The sequence below is a fragment of the Mugil cephalus genome, chromosome 13 (genome assembly GCF_022458985.1).
Source record: "Mugil cephalus isolate CIBA_MC_2020 chromosome 13, CIBA_Mcephalus_1.1, whole genome shotgun sequence".
In the NCBI taxonomy this organism is placed as follows: Eukaryota; Metazoa; Chordata; class Actinopteri; order Mugiliformes; family Mugilidae; genus Mugil; species Mugil cephalus.
The window spans coordinates 8383805-8411006 of NC_061782.1; the positions used below are offsets into that span (position 1 = coordinate 8383805).

Genomic DNA, 27202 nt, shown 5'->3' on the forward strand with positions numbered 1-27202 from the left:
TAAACTACCTCAGTAGTCACAGCTGCCCCGGGGCAGGCTGACAGAAACATGGCTGCCAATCCACCCCTACGGCCTCTCCAACCACCACCAAACATCACTCACATGCAGTCATACACCAGTGGAGCTCAAACTGGGAGCAAGGTGGGTTCAGTGTCTCGCCCAAGAATAAAACGGACGGACTAGGGACGGGGCGGAATCGAACCAGCGCCAACCTTTTAGGTTATTGGACGACCGCTCTGCCTACCTGCTGCCCCACGGCACAACACAACTCATTACAATTCAATAGCACTACAAACAACAGCCTCCAAAATGAAAACACAGCTGAAACAATTGCTGAATATCCTAACTTTTGTGAACTCATATTTTTTTTCATGTTGGTTTTCACTATCGTACCTCATAAATTTGAAGAGTCAAAGCAGAAATATTAATTGAGAAAAAGCTAAAACTGTTTTCCTATAGTTTATTTATTATTGTGGACTTTATGGTAGAACTGAAACAGTAATTCATCTGTAACGGCTTGATGCTTTTCTTTGTCGTGTATCATAGTAAACTGAATATCTTTAGATGTTTAACAGCTGGGTGGGGAAAAACAAGGACTTGACTATAAAATTATTAATGGATTAGTACTGGGGCTGGAATAGTCTACACGACTATTATGTTATTATGCATTATTCAGTCTGTCCATTGTTTTACTCAACCAGCAATTATGTTAACTATTCTATTATTATATTTAAGTTTCTGTTAATTGGTGGACCAGTTAATCACTATTAATCTGCACTATTTAATTTGTTATTGACATCAAATGCCGCTGTCTTAGATTTAAATCATGATTCCTATTCACCCAATAGGAAACGACTGGCTGTCGGTTTCGCAATCCTGTTTCTGTTTTCTTTTTTTGATGTCCACGGGTTTGTCATGTCTGTGAAACGCGCCTCCACAGATGGTGTCATCAATGTCAAACCCACGTCAAACATCTAACTGATCAGGGCCATCAAGTTTACTTGACAGATTTGAGGCTGATGATGTTTGTTTCTCTGGGGCAGTGTTTTATGTCGCCGGTTATTAGAGAGTTATTTGTTTCTGCATGGAAACACTGTGGACAGAAGGACACACGCAGACAGACGCATCCACACTGCCTGACGCCGTGTCACCGTTTTTATCGGAATAACTTTACAGGCCACGAGTCCCTCCTTTTAGATAATGATTGTCGCGTTAGATCCAGTAGTTTTACATTTAGGCCATTTGGAGGAAAACCTGAGGAACATTAATTTTGTAGTTGGCCTGAACAAAAGCCCCTAATGAAAGCATTTAGAAAGCTATTATTCAGCCCTAATGGATTTGTGACAAAGGGCAGTTTGATTCATGGTCCCTAACACACCAGCCAACGTCTTCCTCATACACAGGCCATTTACTCACGGACTTCACTCTAACTTTTCTAACATTTTAAACAGAATGGGTGTTTAATTCTGTGTGAAACATGTCTTTCCGCTCAGATCTAGTGCAAATCTGGCATTACACTTAGATCCTGGGTGATCTGACACAAACGTGAATGGGTGCGAGACGCATTGACTTTGATCAGGCCGCATTTCTTTTAGAAGTGTGGATGAATGGGACGTATTGAAGGACCAACTAAACTGACATTCCTCTAAGTTTGCCTCATTGACTTGGCTCAACAAATTCACCTTTAGTACAGATTGAATTGACAACAAAATCAAAAGTGCAGCTGCAACAGGTCAGATGAACAACCAATAGTGAATGCGATTACCACTGCGAAGTTTAGTTTTTCTTCTGGATGACTGTAGTTGATTGCATTATCACACAATGCATATGTATGAGAGAACTTTTTTGTAACTGTAATTTAGGAATTGGCCTATTTACAAGTTATAAATGATCCCCGGCATGGAAAATATGATTGATCAGAATCTGACAGCAACACTGCGTCAAGCTTTTTATTACATGGATTTTTCCGTTCCACAGTGTCGTAGCGCTCTGTTTACAGCTGTGACATTACTGTGCTCGTGAACACTTCTCACACGATGTCCGTGTTTATTTGCATATAGAGAGTGGAATTGAAATCCTATCACAAGTGGTCATGCGAGATGCATTCTGACACCAGGTGTGAACCAACGCACCGAGAACTTTTCACTTATGTGCCAGGTGTAAACAGGATACCTGTGAAAGTATGTGATCTCACGGTTTGGATTAAATACTAAACTTTGTGTCGTTTTCTCAGTTTTAAGAAACACTTTCGGCCTCATGACTTCGCAGGAGACCTCAGTCATTGCACCGAGACGCCCCGGTCGCGGTCGTCTCGGTTCCCCCGTCTCACAGAGTGGGGCAGAATTTCTGACAGTGTGAGAATCTGGAGTGTTGACAATCCATAGTCTGTGTTAATGTGCTCCTGAAGCCAGCTGCCACTCTGAGTAAATGGAGGCAGTCACCCACAACTGAACCAAGACTAATCTGATGGATGATTATAGCTCATTGTAGGTAGTCTGATGTGTTTTGTTTTTCCCACAGTTGTAGTCATGTGATAAATTACATGTGACTATGCATTTGCCCGGCAGTGTATCCTCCTAAGTCTGGTCACTTTAAGTCAACAAGGTGTACACAGACAAACTAAAGTCATAGGAGTAATAGGACTTGTGTGTCAATTTGACACTGTAGCTACAGGGACAGCGCAGACCCCAGCACCATGTTTCTGCTTTAGTATTTCGGCTGCTACATTTCCACAATTTTCCGACTGATTGTTTTGGATCAATAAAGAAGGAACACTTCGAGCAAAGGTTAGCTGAGGAGACACAAACATCTGTATCTGCATGACTCGTCTTTGGTAAAATGTTGACGTAATTTCGGCGAAAGTTTCACTCGCCATTGTTGAAAGTGAAGCACAAAGTAGAAACAAAAAATGAACCCGACTGGCTAAAAAGAAGTCACAGCAACGACTACCATTTGTGTGGTGTTTTTACAAAGTGAGCCAGACTGATGAGCGCACAAGTATGAATGACTCACGCCGGTTAAGTTACGCCGCCTCTGTCCTGCAGTGCTCTAAAAGTTCTTGAGCCTATAAACAAAGTGAAGGGTTATGCCAGGCTGCCACTGAGCAAAGTCACCCACTTCATTTGTATGCAAGGACATGACTGGACAGGAAGGACTGACCCAAACATGCAATTAAGTCTGTCCACCAAGAATGTATGAGCGACATGTCAAGACTCCAAAAATATTGCGTCACACTGGATATGAGCAAAATGTGTTCATTAACTGCAAGTCGATGCAGATTATGTGTTTGTGCATTAAAGTTCTTTCCCAGACATTACCTCTGGCTAATAGACGCTGCTCAGTCTAAATCTCAGGAGCTAATTAGATCCTCATTCCCCATGCAGCATCCACACAGCATGCACTGCGTTACTGTAGCTACTGTCCACAGAGACAGGTGTGTATTTGTATGCGCTGAATATTTTAGCCGGGCTCCGTGCAGCTCTTTCACTAAATCAGTTAGCTCTGTGATGTACCCTCTTATTAACTTCAATTTTGAAAGGCTCTACGAATTAGCAAAACAAACACGCTTCCACACTTATGCCTCGGGACATAATTTTTTTGCTCTGCTTCATATCTCGCGTGTGCATGTGTGTCTGGTGAAATAAAACCCACACATGTTTATGTATTAGCCTAGAAAGCACTTAAGATTACTTATCTTCCAGTAATACTCTGGCCGTCGTATGCAGGCCTTCTGTTTTTTGTTTGTTTTTTTTCTCCAATGCGATTATGTGTCATTATTCGTTCTTACTTCTGTCATTATGTCCACGGATCAGTGCAAGTACGACAAAAATGACGCATTGTTATTGTATATAATGAACAAAATCCTGTTTGATTCCGATTCCAGATCACCACCAGAGGCTGTGAGACGTCAGAGATGACTCTGCGACGGAACGGCCTCGGCCAGCTCGGTTTCCACGTCAACTTCGAGGGCATCGTGGCAGACGTGGAGCCCTTCGGCTTTGCCTGGAAAGCAGGACTGAGGCAGGGCAGCCGACTTGTGGAGATCTGCAAGGTGGCCGTTGCCACGCTCACTCACGAGCAGATGATTGACCTACTGCGGACATCTGTTACTGTCAAAGTGGTTATAATCCAGCCTCACGAAGATGGCACTCCCCGAAGGTAGATCTCACTGTTGTGTTTTTTTTTTTTTTTTTATCATTTCAAAACACTTCCCGTCTGTCCCCACCGACAACTACCCGCTGAAGGTCAAAAAAATAACGCAAAAGAAGAAAGTATGCAGACTTCCTGCTGTCATAAATGAGACGGAAGCAGGTGCTCCTCGAAAAACGTATGAAGCCGCAACAGAAGAGTAGCTTGTTTTTCTCATCTTCCCAGGCAGCTGGGACAAATTAGCTTGACATTTGTGCTCATGTTTGAGATGATTAGCATAAAGAAATGCTTACATACTGTTAGTGCTGTACCAGGGTGGATGTAGCTCTCCACTGATTTCTCTGGAGAGGAGACTCTTTGTCGTGAGAGGAAAACGCCTGTAGAGTCAGAGTCATGGACAGTCAGTGTTTGTCACTAATGATAATGAGAGGAGCCTTTTGATTAATGACTCAACTCCGGCTGCCATTGTTTGACAGCACACATTTGTAGATTGCTTTTTCTAACCTTGCACAATGTCCTATTCAGCAATTAGGATGGGAGTGTTTGCCTTTTTAGAGACACACACCCATAGGGAGAGTCCATCGCTCTTGTAATAAAAAAAGGCAGCAGCATATTTCAGACGGTCCTTTGTGATGGGAAGAGATGAAGGTCTGTGTAAAATGCTCGTTCTGAAAGCACATCTGCTTGTTTTGTCTGTGAGAGACAGACAGTCCTGTGAAATCACATCCGTCAGCCTTTCACACTCACATTTTCGACATCTTTGTTTTGCTTCTGCTTCAGGCTGACAGATTTGTGTACCAGCAAATGCTGTTTCCACTTTGTCACAGGCAACCACAGCAGAGCGGCTTGACAGTGTGCAAAAAAAAAAAAAAGAAAAAAAGAATACTGTAACGTAATCCCGTTTTCTGTTTATGATCTCGCAGATAAGGCTAATGTTGTAAGTTAAATCATCACAATTAAAAACATGTGGACGCAGCTAATAACGAATCGCGGCGCGCTTCCACTCTTTGTGTGCGTGTTGATCAGTGGAGGCTGTAGATAAATCCCTGATGGGAGAGGGATTTTAGAGTAGATCTCTGTATACAAGACCGAGTCTAATGTATATTTTTGGTGAATCGTTTTAATGGTGGCCACGTTAAATATTATGAATAAACGTGAGCTCGGACAGCTGTGTGTACGCCGATGTCACGATGTCAAAGTCTGCATAGTAGGCACGCGTTTAACTGTGCTTCAACTTTGCGTCCTTGTCTGGCAACGGAGGAGCGACATATTTGCTCCCCCAGATGGTGGGCTAACGTGCCTCGTCTGTGAATCCAACGCGGCAGCCTCTCTGGCAGAACTGACGTCTAATCCTCTTACCGCGATCGCCGATGATACATGATGATACAATCATAATCGCAGTTCAGGGAAGGAGAAAGCAGACATAACAAACATCTTCCAAAACTGGTTCTGTGTGTCGACAAATGCTTGTCCAGCTCCCCGTAGTTGTGCTTACAATCTGGAGGATTTGGTAAAGGGAAGCTTTTGACATGGCGTCTGTGCCAGTGGCTTGGTTTGATTGAAACCGCTGACAGCTGTGAAGATACTCCAGGCAGCCAATAAGACATGGGTTTAAAAAAAAAAAAACACACGTTACCTAACATTGTAGTCAAAAAATATGTATTGAGTGAGTATTTTTATCGTGTCATATGTCCCCGATGAGTAATATGATGCATTTACAAACAGAGGCACCTAGCAGATTAGTAGGTGTAGCAAAACATCATGCCGGCGCTGTCGAGTTGCCTCACTACAAGATTCCCACATCGTCCCAGTTCTTTCTCACGGTGGTCCCATGAGAATCAGAAGACTTCATCCTGGGTCCTGTGAATTTCCTCCCACGTCTCCCGACAAATCAAGAGGGGAGGGAGAGAGGTCAGGTGAAGAATCTCGAGAGCCCTCAACTATTTTCGCCGCTGCTTCTTTGAGTTGCTGAAGTGTTGCAGTCAACAATAAGTGCTCCAGTTTCTCCGCTATTATCTCAAAGGAAAGGAATTCAGCAGGGGCTCGAAGGCCCCAGTCAGTCCCCCGTGGGCCAGAGCGAGATGGGGGTTAGTCTAGCAACAATGGACAACAGTCTCATGACCTAGAGACAATGTGCCCTGGCTCCACGACGCTGCCACGATGAGGAAAAATGTTTTCATAAGCGCCTGCAGGGGCCAGAAGTAGTGTGCTTCCTCTCTACTGTTTTTTATATCGTCAGACTTCCTAATTTTATGATTACTCCACATTCATTCAGGGCCGATGCTGTCATCTTGTTACTAAGATTATGTGGATTTTTTTTTTGGAAAGAATAAAGGCACATTAAGACCACTCCAGCTCTGTGTTGTGGCAAACCTCCTAAAGCTGTTTATGCCCTAAACGGTTTTAACCTCCTGAGCCTGAAGCCAGAGGAGATATGCCTCTAATATTAGCCTTAGCCAGTACTGTATTTATTTACACCGGGGGCAGGATGTGGTTTTAACTCAGTGCAATACCAGAGCCTTTTCCATCATCACTCTGAAAAGCTTTAAACAAGTTCAACATGTTAGCCTTGGATCAAACTAATGAGAAAAAGATGAGAAAGATTAGCCCTTTGAAACAGGAATGCGACGTACAGAACATGGCGGTGATTGCGTGTTTTGGTATGTTGTCATTATGGATGTGAAAATAAATAGAAGGATTTGTGGAGTAAAACGAATGACTATTACAAGACGTACAAACATAACAATAATATGCAACAGAGGTTTCTACCCTGCTCGCTGGCTGCCTTTTGTTGTCCGTTATATATGTTGCACATTCTGGGTTTTTTACGCTGGAAATTGTGGATAACCTAAATTTTTAAGCGGGTTCAACGTGCACCAGAATACCCGCTGATAATGAGGATTGCCTATGACATTCAGATGGGCACTTGTGACCTTTTCTTTGAAGTGTCGTCAGACTTGTCATTGCGGATTTTCATCTGGAAGTGGAGCCAGATTTCTCACTTCTAATGCCAACAGCCTGCAAAAGGGTGCACCGCCAAAAAAAAAAAAAAAAAAAAACCCAGTGAACATACACCGCAAATCATTCCCTTCAACCCCCTCACCTTCTTTTTTTTTTCTTTCGGATAAGTTTGCAAAGAAATCATTAAAAAAGTTTTTCTTCTTTCCATTCAGCACGCCTTATTTAATGAACCGTTTGACAATGGTCTGTAAAGGGCTGGTGGAGGTCACAACCTCTCTGACTCTTTGCTGTGACATGGACTCTGACTGTGGGAATGGATTAGCATGTCCCTCACTCGCTGGGCCTGTCATTGGAGTGACAGCTCCCTAACTGAGGTCTAAGGTCCTGTTGTCACACTGATCCATTGTCATTCGTTAAGAGCCAATGGCTGGAGGAGCCGATTGTTCACCTCAGACTCTCTGCTAACTCAACTCTTAACTCACTACTTCTATATATATATATATATTTATATCAAGTTGCAGCTGTTATGTTATAACAAATATAGATGTTTATTTTTTTAAGTTGTTGATGTTCACTTTTTTTTTTCTATGTGGCATAATTTAAAGCCTTTCACATTCACTTCTTGGAATCAAGAGGAAACAGACAGTATTATTTCTCACCATTCTCCTGCTTCCTTCTCCCCTCGTGGCTGTCTGGGTACGTCTAGCAGCCTGTCCTCCAACACTAGCCTCCAGCTAAGGTTTAAGTGTTGACCAAACACCCGCTTCCTGCCGTTTCTCCCTGATTTATAAACTGAGAGTCTCGAGTGCGCCCCTATACATCACAAACGAGAAGCACATTCCGCGTGGAGCGAGCCCGACGTGGAGCCCCGCTTCCACGACGTCGCGGCGGCGCTGAGGGAGAATATTAGGATCATAGGGGGAATTCACCTTGTCAGTTCTTGGTCCTTCTGGTGCAAAAAGCACAGCAAGAGAGAATGGCCGAGACCTTTGCTGTTGACAAGCTGTTAGCTAGGTTTAGCCTACGCGGAGAGTAATGATGTGTGGCAACCTAGCACGACCACACACCCTCTCAGTTAATCAAGGTAATGAGTGGATTAGCAGCCCTGTTAAAAAACAATTGACCAGCGGTCTGGAGGATTTAACACTCCTGTTAGCATCCCGAACAGAAAAGTGATTGAAAGACCTTGGGTTACACAATAGAAGTAATGAGATAATGTTGAATCGCCAGCCCCTAAGCTCTTGTTCACATACAGCAGCAGCCGGGCTCAATAAGATACGTTCCTTTTTTTCTTTTTTAACTTACGGACATCTTTGATCTTTTAAAGCCGTAACGCCACTCATTACGTTCACTGTCCCACATATCAAACCATCGATGCATGCAACAAATAAATCACGTAAAATGACGTATGTGGAAGATGTAGAGTTCATCGTGGACGAGGTTTAATGGCGACATGGACCAGATGTGAGAGACGTGGGTGGAGGAGGAGGAGGAGGAGGAGGAGGAGGAGGGAGCCCGGGATGATCTGCTAGTTACATCTCCTAACACCCACAGTTCCAGTTGTAAACAGCCCAGCCACCCATGGCCCAGTTTGACGACAGGGCCTCTCCGAGAGGGATTACTCGCCCCCTTCACCACAGCCTTTGCAATCATCCTGTGCATCCTCCGCAAACCCTACGATGTGTACATGTATGACCACAGTAAAGTATACAGAGCTTTCCAGTGGATCCGGGAAAACGGACTTTGGAGGGGGAGGGCATTGTAATCATTAGAGTCATGCTTGAGATGCTTTCGGAGAGCTAGCAGAGCACCAGGGCTGTTTAACCCTGACCCACCACCCAGTAAACCCCCCCCCTGTCCTTCCAAATATACACACCAAGCCTCTGCCGAGTCCCAAAGATTAATGTTGCATGAAATGGCATCATAGGCCCTCTCCATCCCAGAGATCCTCAGTGTTGTTAGCAGTTATGGGTGGAGATGGAGGGACAAAAAGCCTCCCGCACGGAGCGACTCACGGGGAGACCAGCGCACTATCTGGTTGAGTGGCAAGAGATTTTCAGCTCCACTGAACTAGTTAAAGTGTTTTACACTTTTTATTAGCACTGTAAACATTTGCCTGTGTATACTGTAGTCAGTGTACAAGGCATGTGTTTGCCGTTAGTGTACATACGATACCCAGACGTCTGCCTCGGGCTAAATATTTCTGACTGTATTTGTTTGTGTTTTTGTGTAGCCACGGTAACACCAAAGACGTTATCACCCCCCCTCTTCATTTTTTATAGTTTCATCAGGGTTACCTAATAGATACCAACACAATATTGTAACTATGTTGTCAGTCTAATTTATAATTAAAATTTATGATATTTTTCAGCTCTATTAATAATGAATCCATTGTTCGTGTTTTTGACGTTACCTGCAGTTAACTTGATTTATGGGCATCGCCTAAATGCTTTGGTGAAAGTAGCGTTCCTCATCGCAATTACCGGCATTTTTCAAAAGGATATTTATGATCTTCTTCAGTTTTAGAGGTCAGATGCGTTTTAAATGCCGGTATCATTAAGGACACATCCCATAAAACCTGATACTCTCGTAAGCCCTTCATCCAAGGCTCATACACGGCCTTTAACCTTTGTTTCCTTCCCTATCCCCCTCATTTCAGGGGCTGCTCCGAGCTCTACCGCATACCGATGGTGGAGTACAAGGTCGACAGCGAGGGTACACCCTGTGAGTACAAGACGCCCTTCAGGAGAAACACCACCTGGCATCGGGTGCCCACAGCTGCGGGACAACCTCTATCCCGGGGCTCGCCCACTCAGGGCCCCGACCGCCTGCAGTGCCAGCAGATCCTCCAACAGCACCAAGCAGCTATCCCGCGAAGCACCTCCTTTGATAGGAAGTTGCCAGATGGGTCCAGGTAAGCTCTCACGTTTATTTTGTTTGTTGAGACTAACAGTTGGTAGGGGTTCGATCTTGTAGGCCAGCAAGAAGTTACACTGCAAAAAAGAAAAATCCATCTTATATTTTGCTCAGAGACAAGAACTTTGTGCTTATTTTAAGAATTTTTGTCAAGCAAAACAAGCTTAACCCATTGGGAGATTTTTTTTTCTTAATACAAGATGATTTGGTTGAATGTAAGAATATTTCTCTTCTTTCTAATAACGCTGTTTTTGCAGTGTAGACTGGACCATAATGGAAGCGGTGCAGCGTTGTCCGTAAAATATTATGTGAAAATGATAATGTAATCATTCCTCGCTGGGATAAAATCAGAAGAACATTGTTTACAGTGGATGCAACAAAACAACGGAGCACAATTGTGCTTTTAAGACAATTTTTGAAAGTCAAGCTTCCTCGTCTGGGTTTTTTCAAACGGCTCATCACAGCAAGACTCAGGATCAAACATCACGACGCTCAAAAGACCCGAATCCTTTGAGACGAAATCTTTGAACTCTCGGCCTTTCTCGTTTGGAAAAAAAAAAGTGCGGCGGTAACACTTTGAGGGGCTGTTATTGTGTTCAGCTATTTGCATAGACATAAATGGAGCATTTTAGTCAAATGAATTCACAGCTTCGCTTTCATCTCCTTTTAGATGATAAGGCCGCATTCAGACTTTGTTCCTGTCCTGCGCCGTGTCTTTTTTGGACATCTCCATCGAGCCGTGTAAAGCAGCGATTTGTTCATTCTAATGAAACCCCTACAGCCCTGATAACCTTTCCAGTGTGTCACGCCGACCCCCCCTGGTGTTGCCTGTTCTGACTATACTGGGATAATGGTTGCCTTCTCTGCCTAATCAGAGTCCCTGGCAGTGGGAGCCCTCAATTCTTCCTCTCTCCACATCCCTCTTATTCTCCGCTCCCTCCCTCTTCCTGCACCCCACCGAGGAGGAGGTGATGGGGACACTCACACGGCTCAGCTCATCTCATCCAATTACGGCAGAAACAAAGAGAGTGCTCTTCTCTGGACCGCGATATGTAGCACCCCGGAGGGAGTGGGAGTCGAGGAGTGGGGGGGGGGGCGCGGTGAAGGAGTCACAGATTTAAGAGGGAGACAGCAGGGGAGTGTTATACCGTCACATATCCTACAGGAATAAAACTACATAAAAGATTTGGCATTTGTTTCAGGAGCTTGACTAATTTTAGAATAATAGATTTCTAATCTCCATAACTAGAGAACTATGTATATATGTATAATATGTTAAATAGATGGCTGTTTTCTAATGGATAAATGTTTAATAGATGGTCACAGTTATAAATAAATGACTGAAACATACAATATAAGACTGGGGCTTTGCGTCTTTATAGCTTAGATAAAGCATCCAACACATATTGCTGGATCCAGACCTGGCATCATAAAACATGACTCCTACCATGCAGCCAAAATGAGACCACCAAGCCCTGCTCTCTGTGCCTTCAAACGCTGTTGCAGCGCAGAGAGAAAAATTGCACTCCCCCCTAGACCTTTTCATGTTATGGGAAGAGGAGAGGGGTATGAAAAAAAAAAAAAAAAAACAGCAGCTGCTATTAGACCTAAGAAGCGCCTGGACCCGGCTGAGGAGACGAACTCTTCAGCCAGAGAGGAAACGCCGCGTCCCAGCCAGTGTATTTGATGACGTGTGCTACGATTGAGTTACTGACAGTTCAGCTTCCCATGGAGGTCTGAAGGAAACCTGAAGACAGGACGGGAGGTGTGGATGCTGAGACTGTGTCGCCTCCTGAACACATTTTTATAATTAATACGGTCTTCTGGATTATATTAGTTATATTTACATCCGCATCCTCTTTGGATGTGAGTAAGTAGTAAGCAGTGTTAGTTTACTGTAGAAAGGTCAAGACTACAGCGGCACTTCAGTTTAGTAAATACGAGAACCAACACATTTCGGATCAAGGCTTTCATCAGGGTCCCTGCTGCTTTGTAGCAAAGTGTTGTTTGGATTTAAACCAAAATAATGTTTTTTTTTATCGGCTGGGAAATCAAGTTAATACCGACTAAATCCCAAACATTTGAGATAAACAAATATATAAGCAAATATAAGCCATTATGAAAAAGTGTAGAATGTCCAACTGGACTTGGCTGGAGACCTAATGTAAAAGCCATCCTGTCTATGTTATTGCAGTCTTATTTCCGTCCGGTCATCTAACCTACTTTGGTAGGGAAGGCCTCGAGGCAACAGACGCAACTCGCATCTTGTGTTTATTTTTCACTCCAGACCAACGTCCGCAAGTTTTTCCTGGCCAGAGGAAAGTAAGCAAAGAAAGCTCTTGTCTGAAGACATTAAATCAGACCAGGGCAGTGAGTGATCTTTGAATAGGCCGAGCTCAGATGGTGGTCAGACCTGTTTAACTAGATAAATGGCTCTTCTTCGCAAACAGGACATGTGTGTGATGACGGTTCAAGAGCAAAAAATTTCAAAAAGCTTCCTCTTAGGCTCAGGGCGTCGCCATCTGGATTACTCACTAAGGCGTATTACCATAACTAATCTCTTCTTCTTGTTTGTCTTTGGAGAACAAGACACCTTCTCCCTCACTGACAGTGCTATCGTTTTCTTAAAGATTATTCGCGGTGCTCACATGCGAGCGACCTTTCCCCAGTCTGACATCCAGTAACAATGTCATTAATGTGAGCCGGAAACACGTTTTCAAAAATTCCTGCTACCAATATCTGGTTTAGACAAGGTGCAAATAACAAAAGGATTGGTGCTAAGTTACTAATCTTTTAAGCCAATTAATAAGAAAGAAAAAAATGTGAGCATTACCTGGTTTGTTTTCTGTTGATTAAACAAAACAAGCTGTTTGGAAATTGTGCTCGCGGGGGGAATTAGTTGCAGCAGAAAATATGACGTGTGCGGTTTGCTTTTCTGTCTCCGCAGGACAATGCAGGACATGGAGAATCCGCAGGTCACCTCGTGTAACAAGGGAGACCAACACTACCGCAGCTCCCCCAGCAACCAGTCCTCCTCCAGTGATCCAGGACCCTGTGGCAGCGGCACCTGGTCCCAGCAGCCTGGATATGACGGGTACAGGAACACAGCAGCAGCAAGCAGCAGCAGCAGCAGCAGTGTTACTTTTTTTGAAATAGCCTCTAAGTAGTCCCTGCAGGATTATGCGGTTTTACAGTAATGAATGCAGCTACAATCAGCCCCGGCACTATTTCGGAGAACTTGCAATTTTGCAAAATGACAGCAATTTTTCCGCATGAAATGACCAAATCATCGGTGTGCCTTTGGCCAGTCGGTGCAGTTTTTTTTTTTTTTTTTTTTTTTGTTTTTTTTATTTTATTTTACAGGAAGTGATCTAACAAAATAATAAAAGTATCCCTGACGAAGTTTATAATACCGCACCAGAACATTAAAAAAAAAAAAGAGGGAGGAAAATTTAAGGTGACCTGTTTCGTGAATGAGATTTTTTTCATTTAACACCCATTATTATAATTTCCATTCAGTCTCCTTTCATGATTTCATCCGGAGAAACTTGAAGGTTTCTCCGGGCATAAATGGGCACTTTGTGAAAATGAAGCGTTCAGTTTAAAGCAATTGCCAATCCAAACCAAATCTAGTATTTATCCTTGTTGTAACTCTGTCTGTTCAGATGACTTAAAAGTATAATAATAAGTAATTATAAGGAAATCTATCTTCTACTTTAGTATCTCCTACTGCGATGAAGGCACCACTTAAGAAAACATCTCTGCAGCAGTTTAGGACGAAGCCAAAAGAAATCAAAAAGAAAAGATTCTTGTTTTTTGTTTTGTTTTTTTCGTTCAGAGACCGAAGTTCTGGAGAATCCAAGAACACGAGGCTTCGTAGCATCCGTCAACATGATCACTCTTACCATAATTTCTGTTTTGTTAGCACATTTTCTGGATCACTTATTACAGTGTAGATCTCCTCTCAACACGTTTCTCTTTACCTTACTCTGAGTTATATAATGGTTAGCGGCGTTAAAAGCCTGCAGACAGTGCGGGCCCGTCTATCTGGCTTGAATCCATCACAGATCACCATCTGCCTGTAAGCGTTTGCAGACCATGACAAGAGGCTTAGCTTCCCACCGCTGCCTTTCTGTCAGAGGCCTCAAAAGTGCACTGAACTCTAGAGGACCGGTGTGCCCCGTCAGAGGTGACCCCATGCAGAACAACAGACATGTTGACGAGCCGACTGATCTCCAGTCACGGCCTTTTGCCGAGGATCACGAGGCGCCGCGGCTTTCGATCGTCTGCTGTAGCGTCTATTAGCTGGAGGTTTAATTAAGACCTGCACGGAAAAAATTTGCCGCTCTTTCTCTTTTGTCGAGAGCAAAAGAGCGCCTGCCGTGCCGAGATGCATGAAAAGAGGTTTCTTGTCGGCATTGTCTGGCCGCTTCTTTATTCTATTATGAGCTCAAGTGATTTGACCTTAAATTATCTCGAGCTAATTGCGGTACATCTGTGGTACGTCTATTGAAGCCTTTCTCTGACTGGAACACAGAGCTCTCTCTATAGACAGGGAATAATTCACAGCTCATTTTACTCCTCTTTCTCCCTCCAGGTGTCCATCCCCGATCCTCCACGAGCGTGCAGGGGACATCCAGGGAGGGGACGGAGAGATCCACAGGGAGAGGGAGCCAACTCTGGAGAGGACGAGGTCTGCAGGTGAGTCGCGTGATGCAAAGAGACGTTTCAAGACACGAGGGACTCGAGACCTTTCGTGGTTTCATGTCGTCTACTCACACCAGCTGCTTCTCTACCCTTTGCTTTAATTTTTTACTTCACAGAGGCCAAATGGCACATCCCTTCCACCAAGATCCTGAACCCGCTGAAGCAAAGAGAAGGAGGAAAAGACTCGCCCAACAAGCTGTCCAGGGTGAGTGTCACGCAAAATCATTTCATTTTGTGAAGAGATCAACATTTAAAGGAGCTCGATGCAGCTTTAACGTGTGCTGTGACTATAGTGGAGTGTTGCCGTGCATCGGTGTTTGAACTGAGGTGAGCTTAGATTGCCCTTGTTTATTATGGGCTCCGCAGCAATCAGCAGAGCAATCGGGGTGTCGAGCCGGGATGTTCACGTCGTCCCCTCAAGACACTCTTTGCCGTTATCACTTTTGCCTTCATCAGCATGCTCGCCGCTCGTCACCGCTTCTGGTCACGTCGCACACTTTTGTAGGACACATTTTCCTAGAAGGTTGAATATATTACATGCTTTAGCCTCTCTTTTCCCTTCTCTCATTTATCTTTTTTTTTTTTTTTTTTTTTTTTTTTTTTTTTTTTTTTGCCCAGTACTGACTTTTTTTTTTCTCTCCTTCGATGATGGTTGCTGGCAAATACACCTAACGGCTTCTTTCAGTACTTTCAGCCAGTGTTGCATTATTCCAAGTAAATGAATAAAACTTTAAAGGGTCCTCTTGGCTCCGCGCGTCCCTCATGCGCAGAGCTGTTTTAATTTCGGTTTTGCCCATGCAATTTTTAGCGTACTATAAAAAGACAGCATGACAGGTCAGTCCTTCGTAATTCGTGGTTTTAAGTAAAGTTTTATCTCGAATAAAACATTTCCGCCAACCCACGTCACTACAGACCTCAGTAAATTGTTGTAAGACTGTAGTTTATTTTTTCAGCTTGACAATGAACAACACTGGCCCTGACTCATGACTAGAAGAAAACAGTTACGCGTCCCTGTTGAACCGATTCAAGGCCCAGATTATAAGGATTCCTCAAATAAAGTACCAAAATTTAAGAGGTCAAACACAAAGTGGGTGACATTCGGCAAATTCTGTTTGTATTCCTTCCTACTTATTACTGTCAGCTTGCCAACAGTATAATAGGCCTCAAGAAAACAAGCTGTTGCCTCAGTCAGGGACACATGAACACGCTATGTGTCCTAATGGGTAAACCCCCACCCTCCACCATCCACCCCCTACCCCCGTCTAGTGCACCATGCATGTTAAAGCAGCCGTAAGAATTATTTGCAGCTGATACTTGACCCCGTTTGATTCACTGTTTTATTTTTTCTTTCTTTCTCCTTCACCCCTCTTGCTCTCTCTCTCTCTCTATCCCTGTACCAGGCGGGTGATAAAAACTCAAGTCACTCAAGTAGCAACACTCTTTCAAGCAACGCCTCCAGCAACAGCGACGATAAGCACTTTGGCTCCGGGGACCTGATGGACCCGGAGATGCTGGGCCTGACTTACATCAAAGGGGCGTCCACAGACAGCGGCATAGACACTAATCCCTGCGTGGCCCCCGGGGCCCGGGTGCTGCTGCAGAGCAGGGTGGGGGAGCAGGGGCACCCCTGGGCGTCGGAGCACCACGAGGACGGGGCGTCGGAGGAGGATCACGGGAAAATGTACTTGCCGCAGGGCTACGCTTCTGCCATCATGTCAAGTCACGTGACGGAGGGCAGTATTGGAGACCTGAGCGAGATCTCGTCCCATTCGAGGTACAGCACTGACACGACTTGTGTGTTTTATTTATTTATTTATTCTACTCAGGTAATCCGCTGTATTTGTAACTTCCTGATGTGTTTCTGTACATTGTGCGCGGGATAACAGAAACAGATGTGTGACAAGATGGAGGAAAAACCTGAATGAGTGGAGTTACTTACTTACTTACTTACTTACATCCAGGGCCAAGTGGGCAAAGTCACAAGATCTTAACCAAATTTAAAACTTATGGGAGATTTTGAATGGATGTATCTCGAAAGCCCTTTTCTAAACCATGAAAACATCAAATGAGTAAATATCTCGTAGAGGAATGTCAGGGTTGTGAAGAGTCCAGGCCGAGGAGCATTGAAGCCGGTCCTTCACAGGAGAAGTAAATGTGCCTTTCATTTTCACCAATTTCACTGGTGACTCTGATGTTTATTTCTAAGCTACGGTCAAATACTTTGCTCTGTTCTGCTTTAATTCTATCTTGCTGGGATCCTTTTCCACAGTGCATACATGGCTCGGAGCAAAACCCACTTTGAACCCGTAGATGTGCGTTCACAAACACAAACTCCAGACTCTTTCTGTGCCGTCAAACACACACACACACACACACACACACACACACACAGAGATGAGGGCATACAGAAAAGAAAGGTTGCTGGCTGTTAACTGACCTTTTCACCCAGCCGTGCTCCCTCGCTGCTGACCTGCAGCCTGCCTCATCCAGCTGCGCTGAGGCCGGTGGGTGGGGCCGCTGTCAGACTCGAGCGACATGGGTTGGGGGGGTGGGTTTCATCACGCCGTCTCCTCGCCAGACTGGCGGCCATCTGGGAAAGGATAACGGGTGTCAGAGAGGGTTGGCCCTGCAGCCACTGGCATTCAGTGAAATAGAATGGGTATCTATTTGTTTATGGCGCACAGGATTATGCTCCCACAATCTGTTCAGATCATTGACCTGTTTCTGAGGCGTCAGAACTGTCCACTTCAGGAACGTCGTTCAGAAATGAGGAAATAGCCCGCGCCGTCACCTTGACTGGTCTGACGCCTCCCACCTTTTATGTAATGGACTTTGACACCAGGATGTCACCTGAGCAAACAGTGAAGCAGCAGGGGCACATCTTGCAGGGTGTGGCCCAGATGGTCATGAATATGGAAACAGAGTGTGTAGCACCTCTAGGTAAAACCACCTCTGATGTCTGAGGGTGTTTTAAGAGGATGTTTTACATTTTCTTAAAAAAAAAAAAAAAAAAAAGTTTTTTAGGAAAACCACTAGACACCAGTAACAAAACCCACCATCTCCGTGGACGTGTGCTGTTCATCCACTGGATCTGCTAACGTACGAATCAAGTCGCACGAGAGAAACGATGAATAAAACAAACAATGGCAGATGTGGGAATCGTCTTAAAACTGAAAATGGTTGTTTTAAGTGTGACAAGAGCAAGTACAGGCGAGTGGTGTTCTTTGTCTAATGCATGGCTCATTTTCATGTCACTGTCAAAGGCGCTACTTTCATCTTGCCCATTATTTGGACGCAGTCATTCATAACATTCTCACTAAGCTGCAACGATCGAAAACAAGATAGTGTCACATTTCAATAAAATTCATTTTGCTGTGAATATATATCAAAGTTGCTGCTGGTTTTCAAAGAATACACACTATAATGAGTATTTTATTAAATAGAAAAATTAGAAACAGTTTCCCAGATACCTCACATGCAGACATTTTACTTCTTATGCTTGGAGAAACACAAATCAGTGTAAGTCAGGGCGGCAGATATCTCAAAATAAAGTGCTGCAAAGCACAGAGCGTCAGTGAGGAAACTTCTTCTTTGTGATTTGGATGCGCGGACTCTTTAATGTGGTTTGTCAGTTGATATTTGACTAAATACAGAAAGAACAAAGTTCAGCAGGAACACTTGCACGATTGACTGGAACTGAGTCATCTCCCATTGTAGGCTAAAGGGGAACTAGCCTGAATACACTTGCTATGCATTGAGCGTTGTTTTATCCTGTGTAAGCCAGCAGAACATCAGGGCTGACCATCCATGAACCGGAGCTTAAAAGAAATGATCCTATTAGGCTCTTCCTATACGTCTAAGCCCAGCTGTGTTAGCAGCAGCTGTTCTCATGTTTTTCATCTTTTGTTAATGCTTGCTTATGCTTACATTATGATTTTCTCTATTTTTTTGTTTCTCATTCATTTGTGTTACATTATGCTTTTTTTTTTTATTCTTTTGCTGTTTGATCAGTGGCTCACACCACTCTGGCAGCCCACTGGCCCGTGGTGCCCGATACTGTATGTCCGCTGACTCCTCCAAGGTGTACACCATCCCCCAGGCCAGCAGCTCAAGCCCGGGGCCAGAGCTGGGACCCGAGCCCGGGCCCAGCTCGGAGGCCTGCGGACAGACACGCACACAGTCCGATTGCAAACTCCCAGTGGGCATGAAGACGGCCGATGGTGATGGTGGTGAAGGTGATGATGATGCCCACAGCACTGAGGGACCTCCCAGCATTTCAGAGTGTGGGTGAGTGTGTGTGTGTGAGGAAGTGAGACCGAGACGGCATGAGAACATCAACAGCACTGCAAAAACAAGTTAGTGCAGTTTGGTTCCAGTTCACGTGGTTCACATTAAGTGTAGCGCTAGCTATCATGCAAAGTTGGATGACACGCTTTTTAATTATGCTCTTGTCAGCACTGTTTCTGTTCCCGTAGAGCTGTTACCTCTCAGACTTACTGTTACCACCCCCCCCCCTCCTCCGTCAGCCCACCCAGAGTGCGTAAACTGGCCTTGATTGGAGCAGACAGCCACAAAATAAATAAGCTCAATGAAGCCGCGGACATAATACACTTGGCACATGTCACTTGCGGTTATTGATCGCTCCTGTGAAGCCGGGTCCCCGTGGACTGCCAGGCTGAACCTCTGCCAGATCAGCATCTCTGCTGGGAGCCGAGCGATGATCCACACACAGCGAAACACTGCCGCCACACATGCGGCCCAAGGACACCATCCCGTCCGCAAAGTAGTTTCTAGAAATATCGCACAGGAAGAGGAATGTATGTTCGGCCACGCTGGGAATGTCGACTCTCCTCAGACTTTATATGAGCATTGACGACCGGCTGTATCTGTCTGCCGACTAAATGCTGCGGAGAACAAAGAGCCACTGATGATGTGGGAGCAGATGTGTGTGCGTGTATGCGTCCGCTTGAAGGTGATTGCGAGTGAGCTCTGGGCATGTTTTGAAGGACAGAATGTCGGATTTGCCCTGGAAGAAAAAAAAAACCCTGCTCCGGCTCCAAAGTAATTCCATTTAGGCTGTGAAATTTGCTACTTACGACTGTGTGATTGATCGCGTGCACTGAAGTCATCTTCTGCCGACTTATGAAAAAGCTCCGTAATTCAGTTACCCTCCCCATTGTTTGTTTATATATTCCTACCGTTTTATTTCGTCTTACATAACGGCCCCTCATGATAAATGGGCTAATATTACTCGCAGATATTGTTCTAATGTAATGAAGTTTCTCCCCCCCCCCGCCCCCTTTTCTAAAAAAGTTTTCTCATTTGCTCTAACACTGTATGTAATGCAAGATGTGTAACAGTGCTTCTAACCTTGGGCTGTTTCTCTATTGCTTTTGCTTCTTGTTCCAGAGGAGCAGAGAGCTTGTTAGCCTTCCTTCTCACAATGCTGTCTGAGCGTTCAAGGTATAAAAATTAAACCCAACCCTGTGGCTCTGATCTGACCCAGCCTGCTTCCCCACACACCTCCTCACTCCTTTTGTCCCAGACCTCCACCACCACACCACCACCCCCCCACACCTCCCACCCCCCTCACCCAGTCCTCTGTCATGTTGTTGAATGTGGCACGTGCTGAAAGTGGGAGGGCGACCAGCTGTGCATCGGTAGCTGTGACATTTCTGCTGTATCTCCTACTGCTGTGATATGAGCACACAACGCCCTCTCTCAGTATCTTGTGTTAAACTTCTATGACAATTAAACACACACACACACATATCTCTGCCTAAAGTGAAGAGGATGAGCAGAACCAGGTGAAAAACATTCCTTTAAATCAACTTTTGAAATCTCTTTCTAGAAGCTAGTCTAGAAACATTTAATTAATTAATTAATTAATTAATTAATTAATTAAACTAAGACAGGATGGAGTGAACAAAGAAGAAATGTTCCCTACATTTTTAGAATGAGGTTCAGATTTACAGAGCTTTTTTTTTAAAAAAAATTCAGAATAGAGGGTTTGCTTTTGAGATATTTCATGCCCCCAGTCAGACTGGTATACTGCAATCAAACATTAACATGTGCAATATCTGTGTATTTAGGGCTCGGTTGCCATGGTGTGCCGAAAGCTTAAATCAGTTCAACTCTCAGCGGTAGCGTATCCAGGTAACCGCAACAGTCAGGCTGTCCCATCATCTAACCATCTAGCGAATCCCCTCGCGGCCATGTAACACCCTGCCAACAGCGCACAACAGCGTCTCGTACTCAGGCTGCTCACTTAAAGCAGAGGTCTCACAGTCGCACGACTTCACCAGCCAGGTCGGTCGCGTCCTCCGTGCCCTGTACCCTCCTCCATAAACACTCAAACGCCCTCAGAATCATTTAAATGTTCTCAGGCGAAACCCCTGCTGACACGCAAACACGGGCGACAGAACATATCACCTCTTGTGGGTCCTTCTCCTGCCTTGTCTGAGAGCTCTCTTGTCTTCCTCTGTTGTTGTGTGAACGCTCCTTCAGAATGTCTCCGGATGCCCAAACCCTTGTTTTTCCTTTGTTTCTGCTGCTCGCAGTGCTTGGCTAAGCTCTGTGCTGGGTCTTTAATAGTGTTTTTCAGGGCAAAATGAAGTGGGACAGGGTGGGATAAATAAACTCGTAACCTAGCTCCGTTTGTGTCCCCGTATCCCTCACGTTAACCTGACTAACACGGAGCAAAGGGGCACCTGATGTTGGCATGCTAACACGGATCCTCCGCCTGAATCCTCTGTGTCACACAGTCGATATTCGCAAAGTAACCGGGGCTACCGCCGAATCCGAGCTCAACCTCCCTCACGGGATGGGGTTCACGTGACCCTTGTTGATGACCGGTGCTCTTCTGTGCCCTCTGTTTTGTCTACAGGCAGCTGTACGCACAAGAGGCCGCCTGCCGACTCCAGGCCGTCGATCTGGATGGAAAATCACTGCAGAGACTTTCGAAAGAAGAATATCTAAAAATGATGCTGCCCGACAGCCCGCCAGGAGAAGACAGGAATCGGAAGGTGAGGTCAACGTGATTGACTGACTGACTGACAGATTACACAAGACTTGTGATGGTCTGTGTGCGGAGAGAAATTAACCGTCTTGTAATGACGGACGTCAATATTACATGACATTTCAAGGTTCTACTTCAGAATCTAAATTTTTTATTGCTCAGGCTGACTAACGGGAAAAAAAAAGTGCATACAGGGCCAGGACCAGAACAGATAACCGTCTTGCTGGGAAGCAAGTAAGAGCAGGACAAACATCTGCTGCCTATCAGCTGGCACCGCAGCTGATACGGCTCCGCTCTCCGGACATGAGAACCTTTCAGTCCCCATTGACTGGCACAGTGTTTGGTTAATTTAATTTATAATGCGGCCTGAGTTTGCTCAGTCGGGATGTCATGGATGAAAGGCAGGAAGTTGTACGGAGTGCACTGATGTTTGGTGTTCACTGCAGACTCAATTAATTGCGTCTCAAGTTCCCCTCACCATCCCCCGTCCATTATCTACCATGAAGGGACCCTGGAGACGTACAAATGGGTTATTTTTGGATGCCGCTCAATTCTAATACAAATGCACTTCACTTCCCCAGAGAAGACAGGCACATGTCCTCTGGCGCAGCCCGGGCCTCGTCCCTCACATGAAGCAGTTCAGTGCACTGATTAGTTTGTCTGTTGTTCACTGGGATTCAGGCTGATACACCCTTATTTGATTGTATTTCGTCTCTCACAGAGAAAAAGCGTGCAGCAACAAAGGCACAAAGGCAACCAGTGCCGGTTTATGACATTAAAGAGCTGTAAGACCTCTGCTTTAATCACACTCTCCTGTCTGATTCAGCATGATAATAAAATGTGTGGACAAGCAATCTGGGATAGTGATTTATCAGGGAGGGCAGCGAGCCAGACTTGCATGTATTCATATGCACATATGATCCCAATGAACGCATACTGTTCTTTTCTGGGAGCAGCTTTACCAGGGCTGCACGTTGTCAATCATCAGCTGGCACACAACGGAATCGGTAATACCAGTGTTGGAAATGTCATTGAGTTATTTCTTATTCACATAATACGACCTGATTTAATCTTCTAACTGATTAAATAGAGTATACAGTAAAGGTCAATGCGTGTGTCACTTCCGGCTGTAGTCACCCGATGCCCATTCTTTTGTGAGGGGTGAGCAGGTGCAGAGAGATTTTCCTTGCCAGCCGCGGCGTCCGCTGGGACGCCCTTCCACAGACAGACACACCATTGTGTAGCTGACGTAAAGGAAAGGCCGCTCACAGCTTTTTCGCCCACAGCGTTCCTCGTTTCAACCTCCTGTGGGAAAGAAAAGGGCTTCTGAATAGGTGGTTGTCCAATACATCCTCCCAAGTGGCACGTCAAAGGGTTCCAGTGCCGTTCGCTCTCTTTGTTCGTTGTGGGCAGCGAGGAAAGAAGTCGGGCAAATCAGGGAAAAATCTAGGTGGATGTGTCACTGCTGCCTCCCCTGATAAGACCGATTCTGATGTATAAAAGAATTCAGAGACCTTACAGCTCGATTCGTGCTGAGACGGTTGCCTGCTGGGGTGGATTCTCGACAATAATCTTGCAAATTTTATTAACGCCATTTTTTCACATATATATATATATATAATGTGCACAGCAGCTTCTGTTAACCGGAGCCAGAGTCTGTTCCAAAAGCTGGATTTGCTGCTGTAGATGCAATAAATAGATGACTCTCTTAAAAAAAAACCATTAAGCCCTACTGGAAATGGTTTCATTTGTCATGACTCCATTTATGGGCGCGCGAAACGTGTGCTATTTTTGCTTTATATAAGAGAGCAGCAAATCCTGTTTAAAGTTGTTTTGATGAACAAGAACCAAATGGGTTATAATCTTGTAAAGCTGGGTGGGAAGACTTGCAATAACAGACAACTTTGTTAGGTGAAAGCCTCTGAGACGCTCCTTAGAGGCCGTTTGTGTGCCGCTTTCAATTCCAGTGCGTACTGTATCTCAGCTTTAAAGACAGACTTGATGTTTGTTAAATTCTCACCGTGGGATTTGTGGGAGATCTGTCTTTGAAATGAGATGGCTGGGTGTTGGCTTGCGGGGGATACCAGTCTAGTGTTGGTTACAGCTGGGAAGCCGAAGCTGAACATTTACCCATCTGGGCAACTACCCCGCGTATCATTTGTGGCTGCTTTTGATGTCACTCCCGCTGTATTTATGTAAGCTGAACGGGACAAATGATGGATGGTATCGGTCTTTGTGGCCGTGTGTGTTTAAACAGGAGATCCTCTGTCAAAATTCTGACAGCGGTGAAACACCAGCATCGCTGCAGCGGTGTTCCGGATAATTCTCTGCGTTCAAAGGACGTCCCTTCGGGGCTGCGCTGCCTCTGCCGCCTTTGCAGCTTTTGTGTTTGTGTGCGTCCTGACCTTGTGTTTCCTTTTGACCTCTGCCTTACTTTGCTTCGGATGGTTATATGAACACGCTGGTGACCACAATGAGTTCACCATTGAAATGCTGTGTTAACACTAACAGTAAACGGCTGCAATGTGCTTAACCTCCTAAGACCCGAGCTTTTATTCGGTCACATTTGGGATTAGTAGGACCTAAGAAGTATAAAAACAAAGCATCATCTCTGAACAAAAAAATTTTAAAAAATGATGTCCTCTTATGTGGATACTGGGATTACTTCATTACATACATTATAAATATTATAAAACTGTTTATTTTCATTTTCATATTTTCATTTTGGGCCAAGAAATGCAAGGTCTTGTTGTTTGCAGATACATTCTCCTTCCTTCCCTCCTTCCTTCCTTCCTTCCTTCCTTCCTTCCTTCCTTCCTTCTGATCTGTCTAAAGACAGTTGGCCATCTAAGTGAAAGGACCCACAATCATCCACATAACAGTCCACAAGACAATCTGCTAAGTAAAAGTGTTGCGCTGCACCAATTAACCGTAATGGCTGTTCCAACGGAAGAAAAATGTGCAGTTTCTTTGACACCGGCATTTCCGCTGAGGTTCTATAAAGCTGAAATGACAGATGTGTGGTGTTTGTAACATCAAACACACATGCATCACTTGCTCTCCTTTCACCTCATATTCTCTGTCTGTCTCTCTGGTTTCGCGGCACATACACAGTGTGTCTCCTCCATAGTTTCTCACACTAGGCTCACTGACTACTGGCTGCCACAGCACAGTGACCTCTGTCAACACCTCCGCCTGTCCCTTGTTTTTTTCCCACTCTGTCAGACGTCCTCCAGCTGTGTTCAATCCATCTGCATTTTCCAGAGAGCACAGACTGTAATTGATTCCTGACATTGCTCCCTGATGTTCCTTCCTTACCCACCCAACTGCCCGCTCATGTAAACCTGCTGTGCTGAGGAAAGATAAAGCGCTGGGAAGGGGCAAACAGAGGGCATTGGTGGAAACTTGGACCTCAAACATCTATTTTTTTTTTTTTTTTACTTTTGGGACAGTCTCTTGACAAAAGTTGTTCTCCTTCTCTCAGGTATCAGCAATGGACAGCTTGTCACCGAGGCGCTCCCTGTACCGAACGCTGTCGGACGAGAGCGTGTGCAGCAACCGCAAAGGCTCGTCGTACGCCAGCTCGCACAGCTCCATGCTGGACCAAGCCATGCCCAACGACATACTGTTCAGCACCACCCCACCTTACCACAGCACGTTGCCTCCTCGCATGATCCACAACCAGGGAGCATCCAACCTACGGAGTAAGTATATGCGATGAAGCTGTCACGTTTCAGGGGGAAAGAAATAACGAATAGCTGACTCGGCTGCAGGGAAGCTGCTCTACTGAAAACAAACAGAGCTCCTAGAGACAGGAAGGCTAATATACACTTTCTCTGCATGTTGATCCCGGATTATCATTCCTCCTCGCTGGCACCAGATAAGAGCCAGGATATAGATACTTGTTTGAAGAGGCACTTGTGTCCTACCGATATCATTAGCACGACTGGTACACACTTCAGCAACACTCCTCGATATAGCCAACTAATTGAAAATGGGTGAGGCTGCGTGCTACTTGCAAGGAACCTGCTACTCCGTCTGCATTAAGCAGACACCTGTCACAGCCGGCTAGTATTCCCTCCTCTACTGTTCTCCCCTGCATCCGCTGAATATGTATTAGTGATGAGAGGTGCGATGTGTCCTGCTTGCACTGCTGCAGGTCTTCAAGATCTCTGACATGAACATGCCTATTTGTCCATCAGGAGTGTCACAGTGTCTGTCATACATAATGTTTCATTCACTCATCAGTCCTTGCCTGCCTCCCCTCTCTGTCCCCCCTCTGTCTCATTTCCATACCGCGCCTCACCTGTCTCCCGCCGCCGCCGCTGGATAGAAAATGGCTTTTGGAAAATATGTTTCTCTCTTTAGCCTCTTCTGGCTGTCAACCTGACGGATCCCTGATTGTTTTGAAGGGTAGTTGAGAACGCAGGCTCTCTCTTTCCCTTACTGAAACAGCCCAATTTGGTAAACAGTGAATCACTCAAGCTCCAAGACGCCCGGGTAAATTGAAAGGAGAGTGTCAGCGTCACCTCAAGCTCTCTCTGTCTCTTCTCTGCTTCTCCACTCATGCTTTTCTAAATGCCTCTCTGCAGAATGGGGGCTTGTTTATTGCATTCCCCTGTCTTCCAGGGCTGAGCGAGGGGGTGGGGGGGAAGTGTGGGAGGGACGGGAGAGGAGAGGTAAAGGAGATATTGATTGAAACATGAAGATATTCACTTAGACAAGTCATTTATTGCTCCTCAGTCTGTGCCTTGCTTGTTTTTGCGCAGAGAAGGTGCTATATGGCGCTTATCCTGCTGTCACGTAGATGCAAAACTTTTCTTTTTTACGTGTAACAGTTTGCAAGCGGCGGGAGGATTTGTTAGTTTGAGGGCGTCCAGATAAGTGTTTACTGCGCATAGACCAATAAAGCTTGGTGTGTTGACGTGCACGGCTGTATGTAGGTTAGATAAATGTTATTCTTTCCAGCTGCAATGATTAGTTTAAATGAACTTCCTCCCTGTCGTCTCCTTCTGAGCCCCCCCCCCCCCCCCCCCCCCCCCCCCATTCCTCCACCAACCCCCCTCCTTGTCTGATACAAACTGATGGGTGACTCAAGTCTCAGGCCAGGCCCAGACACTGATCGGAGTGCCTGCCTGTCTCTGCAGATGAGTTTTGGTTCTCTGACGGCTCCTTGGCGGACAGGTCCAAGTTCAGCGACCCGGGCCTCATGCCCCTCCCAGACACTGCCTCAGGCCTGGACTGGTCTCACCTGGTCGATGCAGCACGAGCCTTCGAAGGTAACCAGCGATGCTGAAGCTGCTGGCACCTCGTGTGACACCCCTTACTCTCCCTCCTGGCTGCTTAGCGTGCGCGTTTGTTTGTGTGTGTGCGTGCGCGCGCGTGTGTTTGTCTGTCTGCAATCTGCAAGTGCTCGCTCGCTTGCATGTGTAGGTTTGCGTGAGTTGTGTG

The 27202-nt window shown here is 45.3% G+C and overlaps 1 protein-coding gene across 5 annotated transcripts in view; it reads left to right on the forward strand.

The window, feature by feature from the left end:
* LOC125018713 (signal-induced proliferation-associated 1-like protein 2) overlaps positions 1–27202 on the forward strand; it is a 79283-nt gene that overhangs the window by 46511 nt on the left and 5570 nt on the right. For 2 of the 5 annotated variants that reach the window (XM_047602898.1, XM_047602899.1), the window contains exons 9-19: positions 3884–4158; positions 9770–10024; positions 12974–13120; positions 14624–14727; positions 14850–14938; positions 16134–16507; positions 18745–19020; positions 20143–20196; positions 21620–21758; positions 25236–25455; positions 26899–27030. In XM_047602898.1, the coding sequence (XP_047458854.1) occupies positions 3884–4158; positions 9770–10024; positions 12974–13120; positions 14624–14727; positions 14850–14938; positions 16134–16507; positions 18745–19020; positions 20143–20196; positions 21620–21758; positions 25236–25455; positions 26899–27030 (2065 nt within the window). The remainder of the gene's footprint in view (positions 1–3883; positions 4159–9769; positions 10025–12973; positions 13121–14623; positions 14728–14849; positions 14939–16133; positions 16508–18744; positions 19021–20142; positions 20197–21619; positions 21759–25235; positions 25456–26898; positions 27031–27202) is intronic. The other 3 variants (XM_047602901.1, XM_047602900.1, XM_047602902.1) reach the window with 3 other exon arrangements.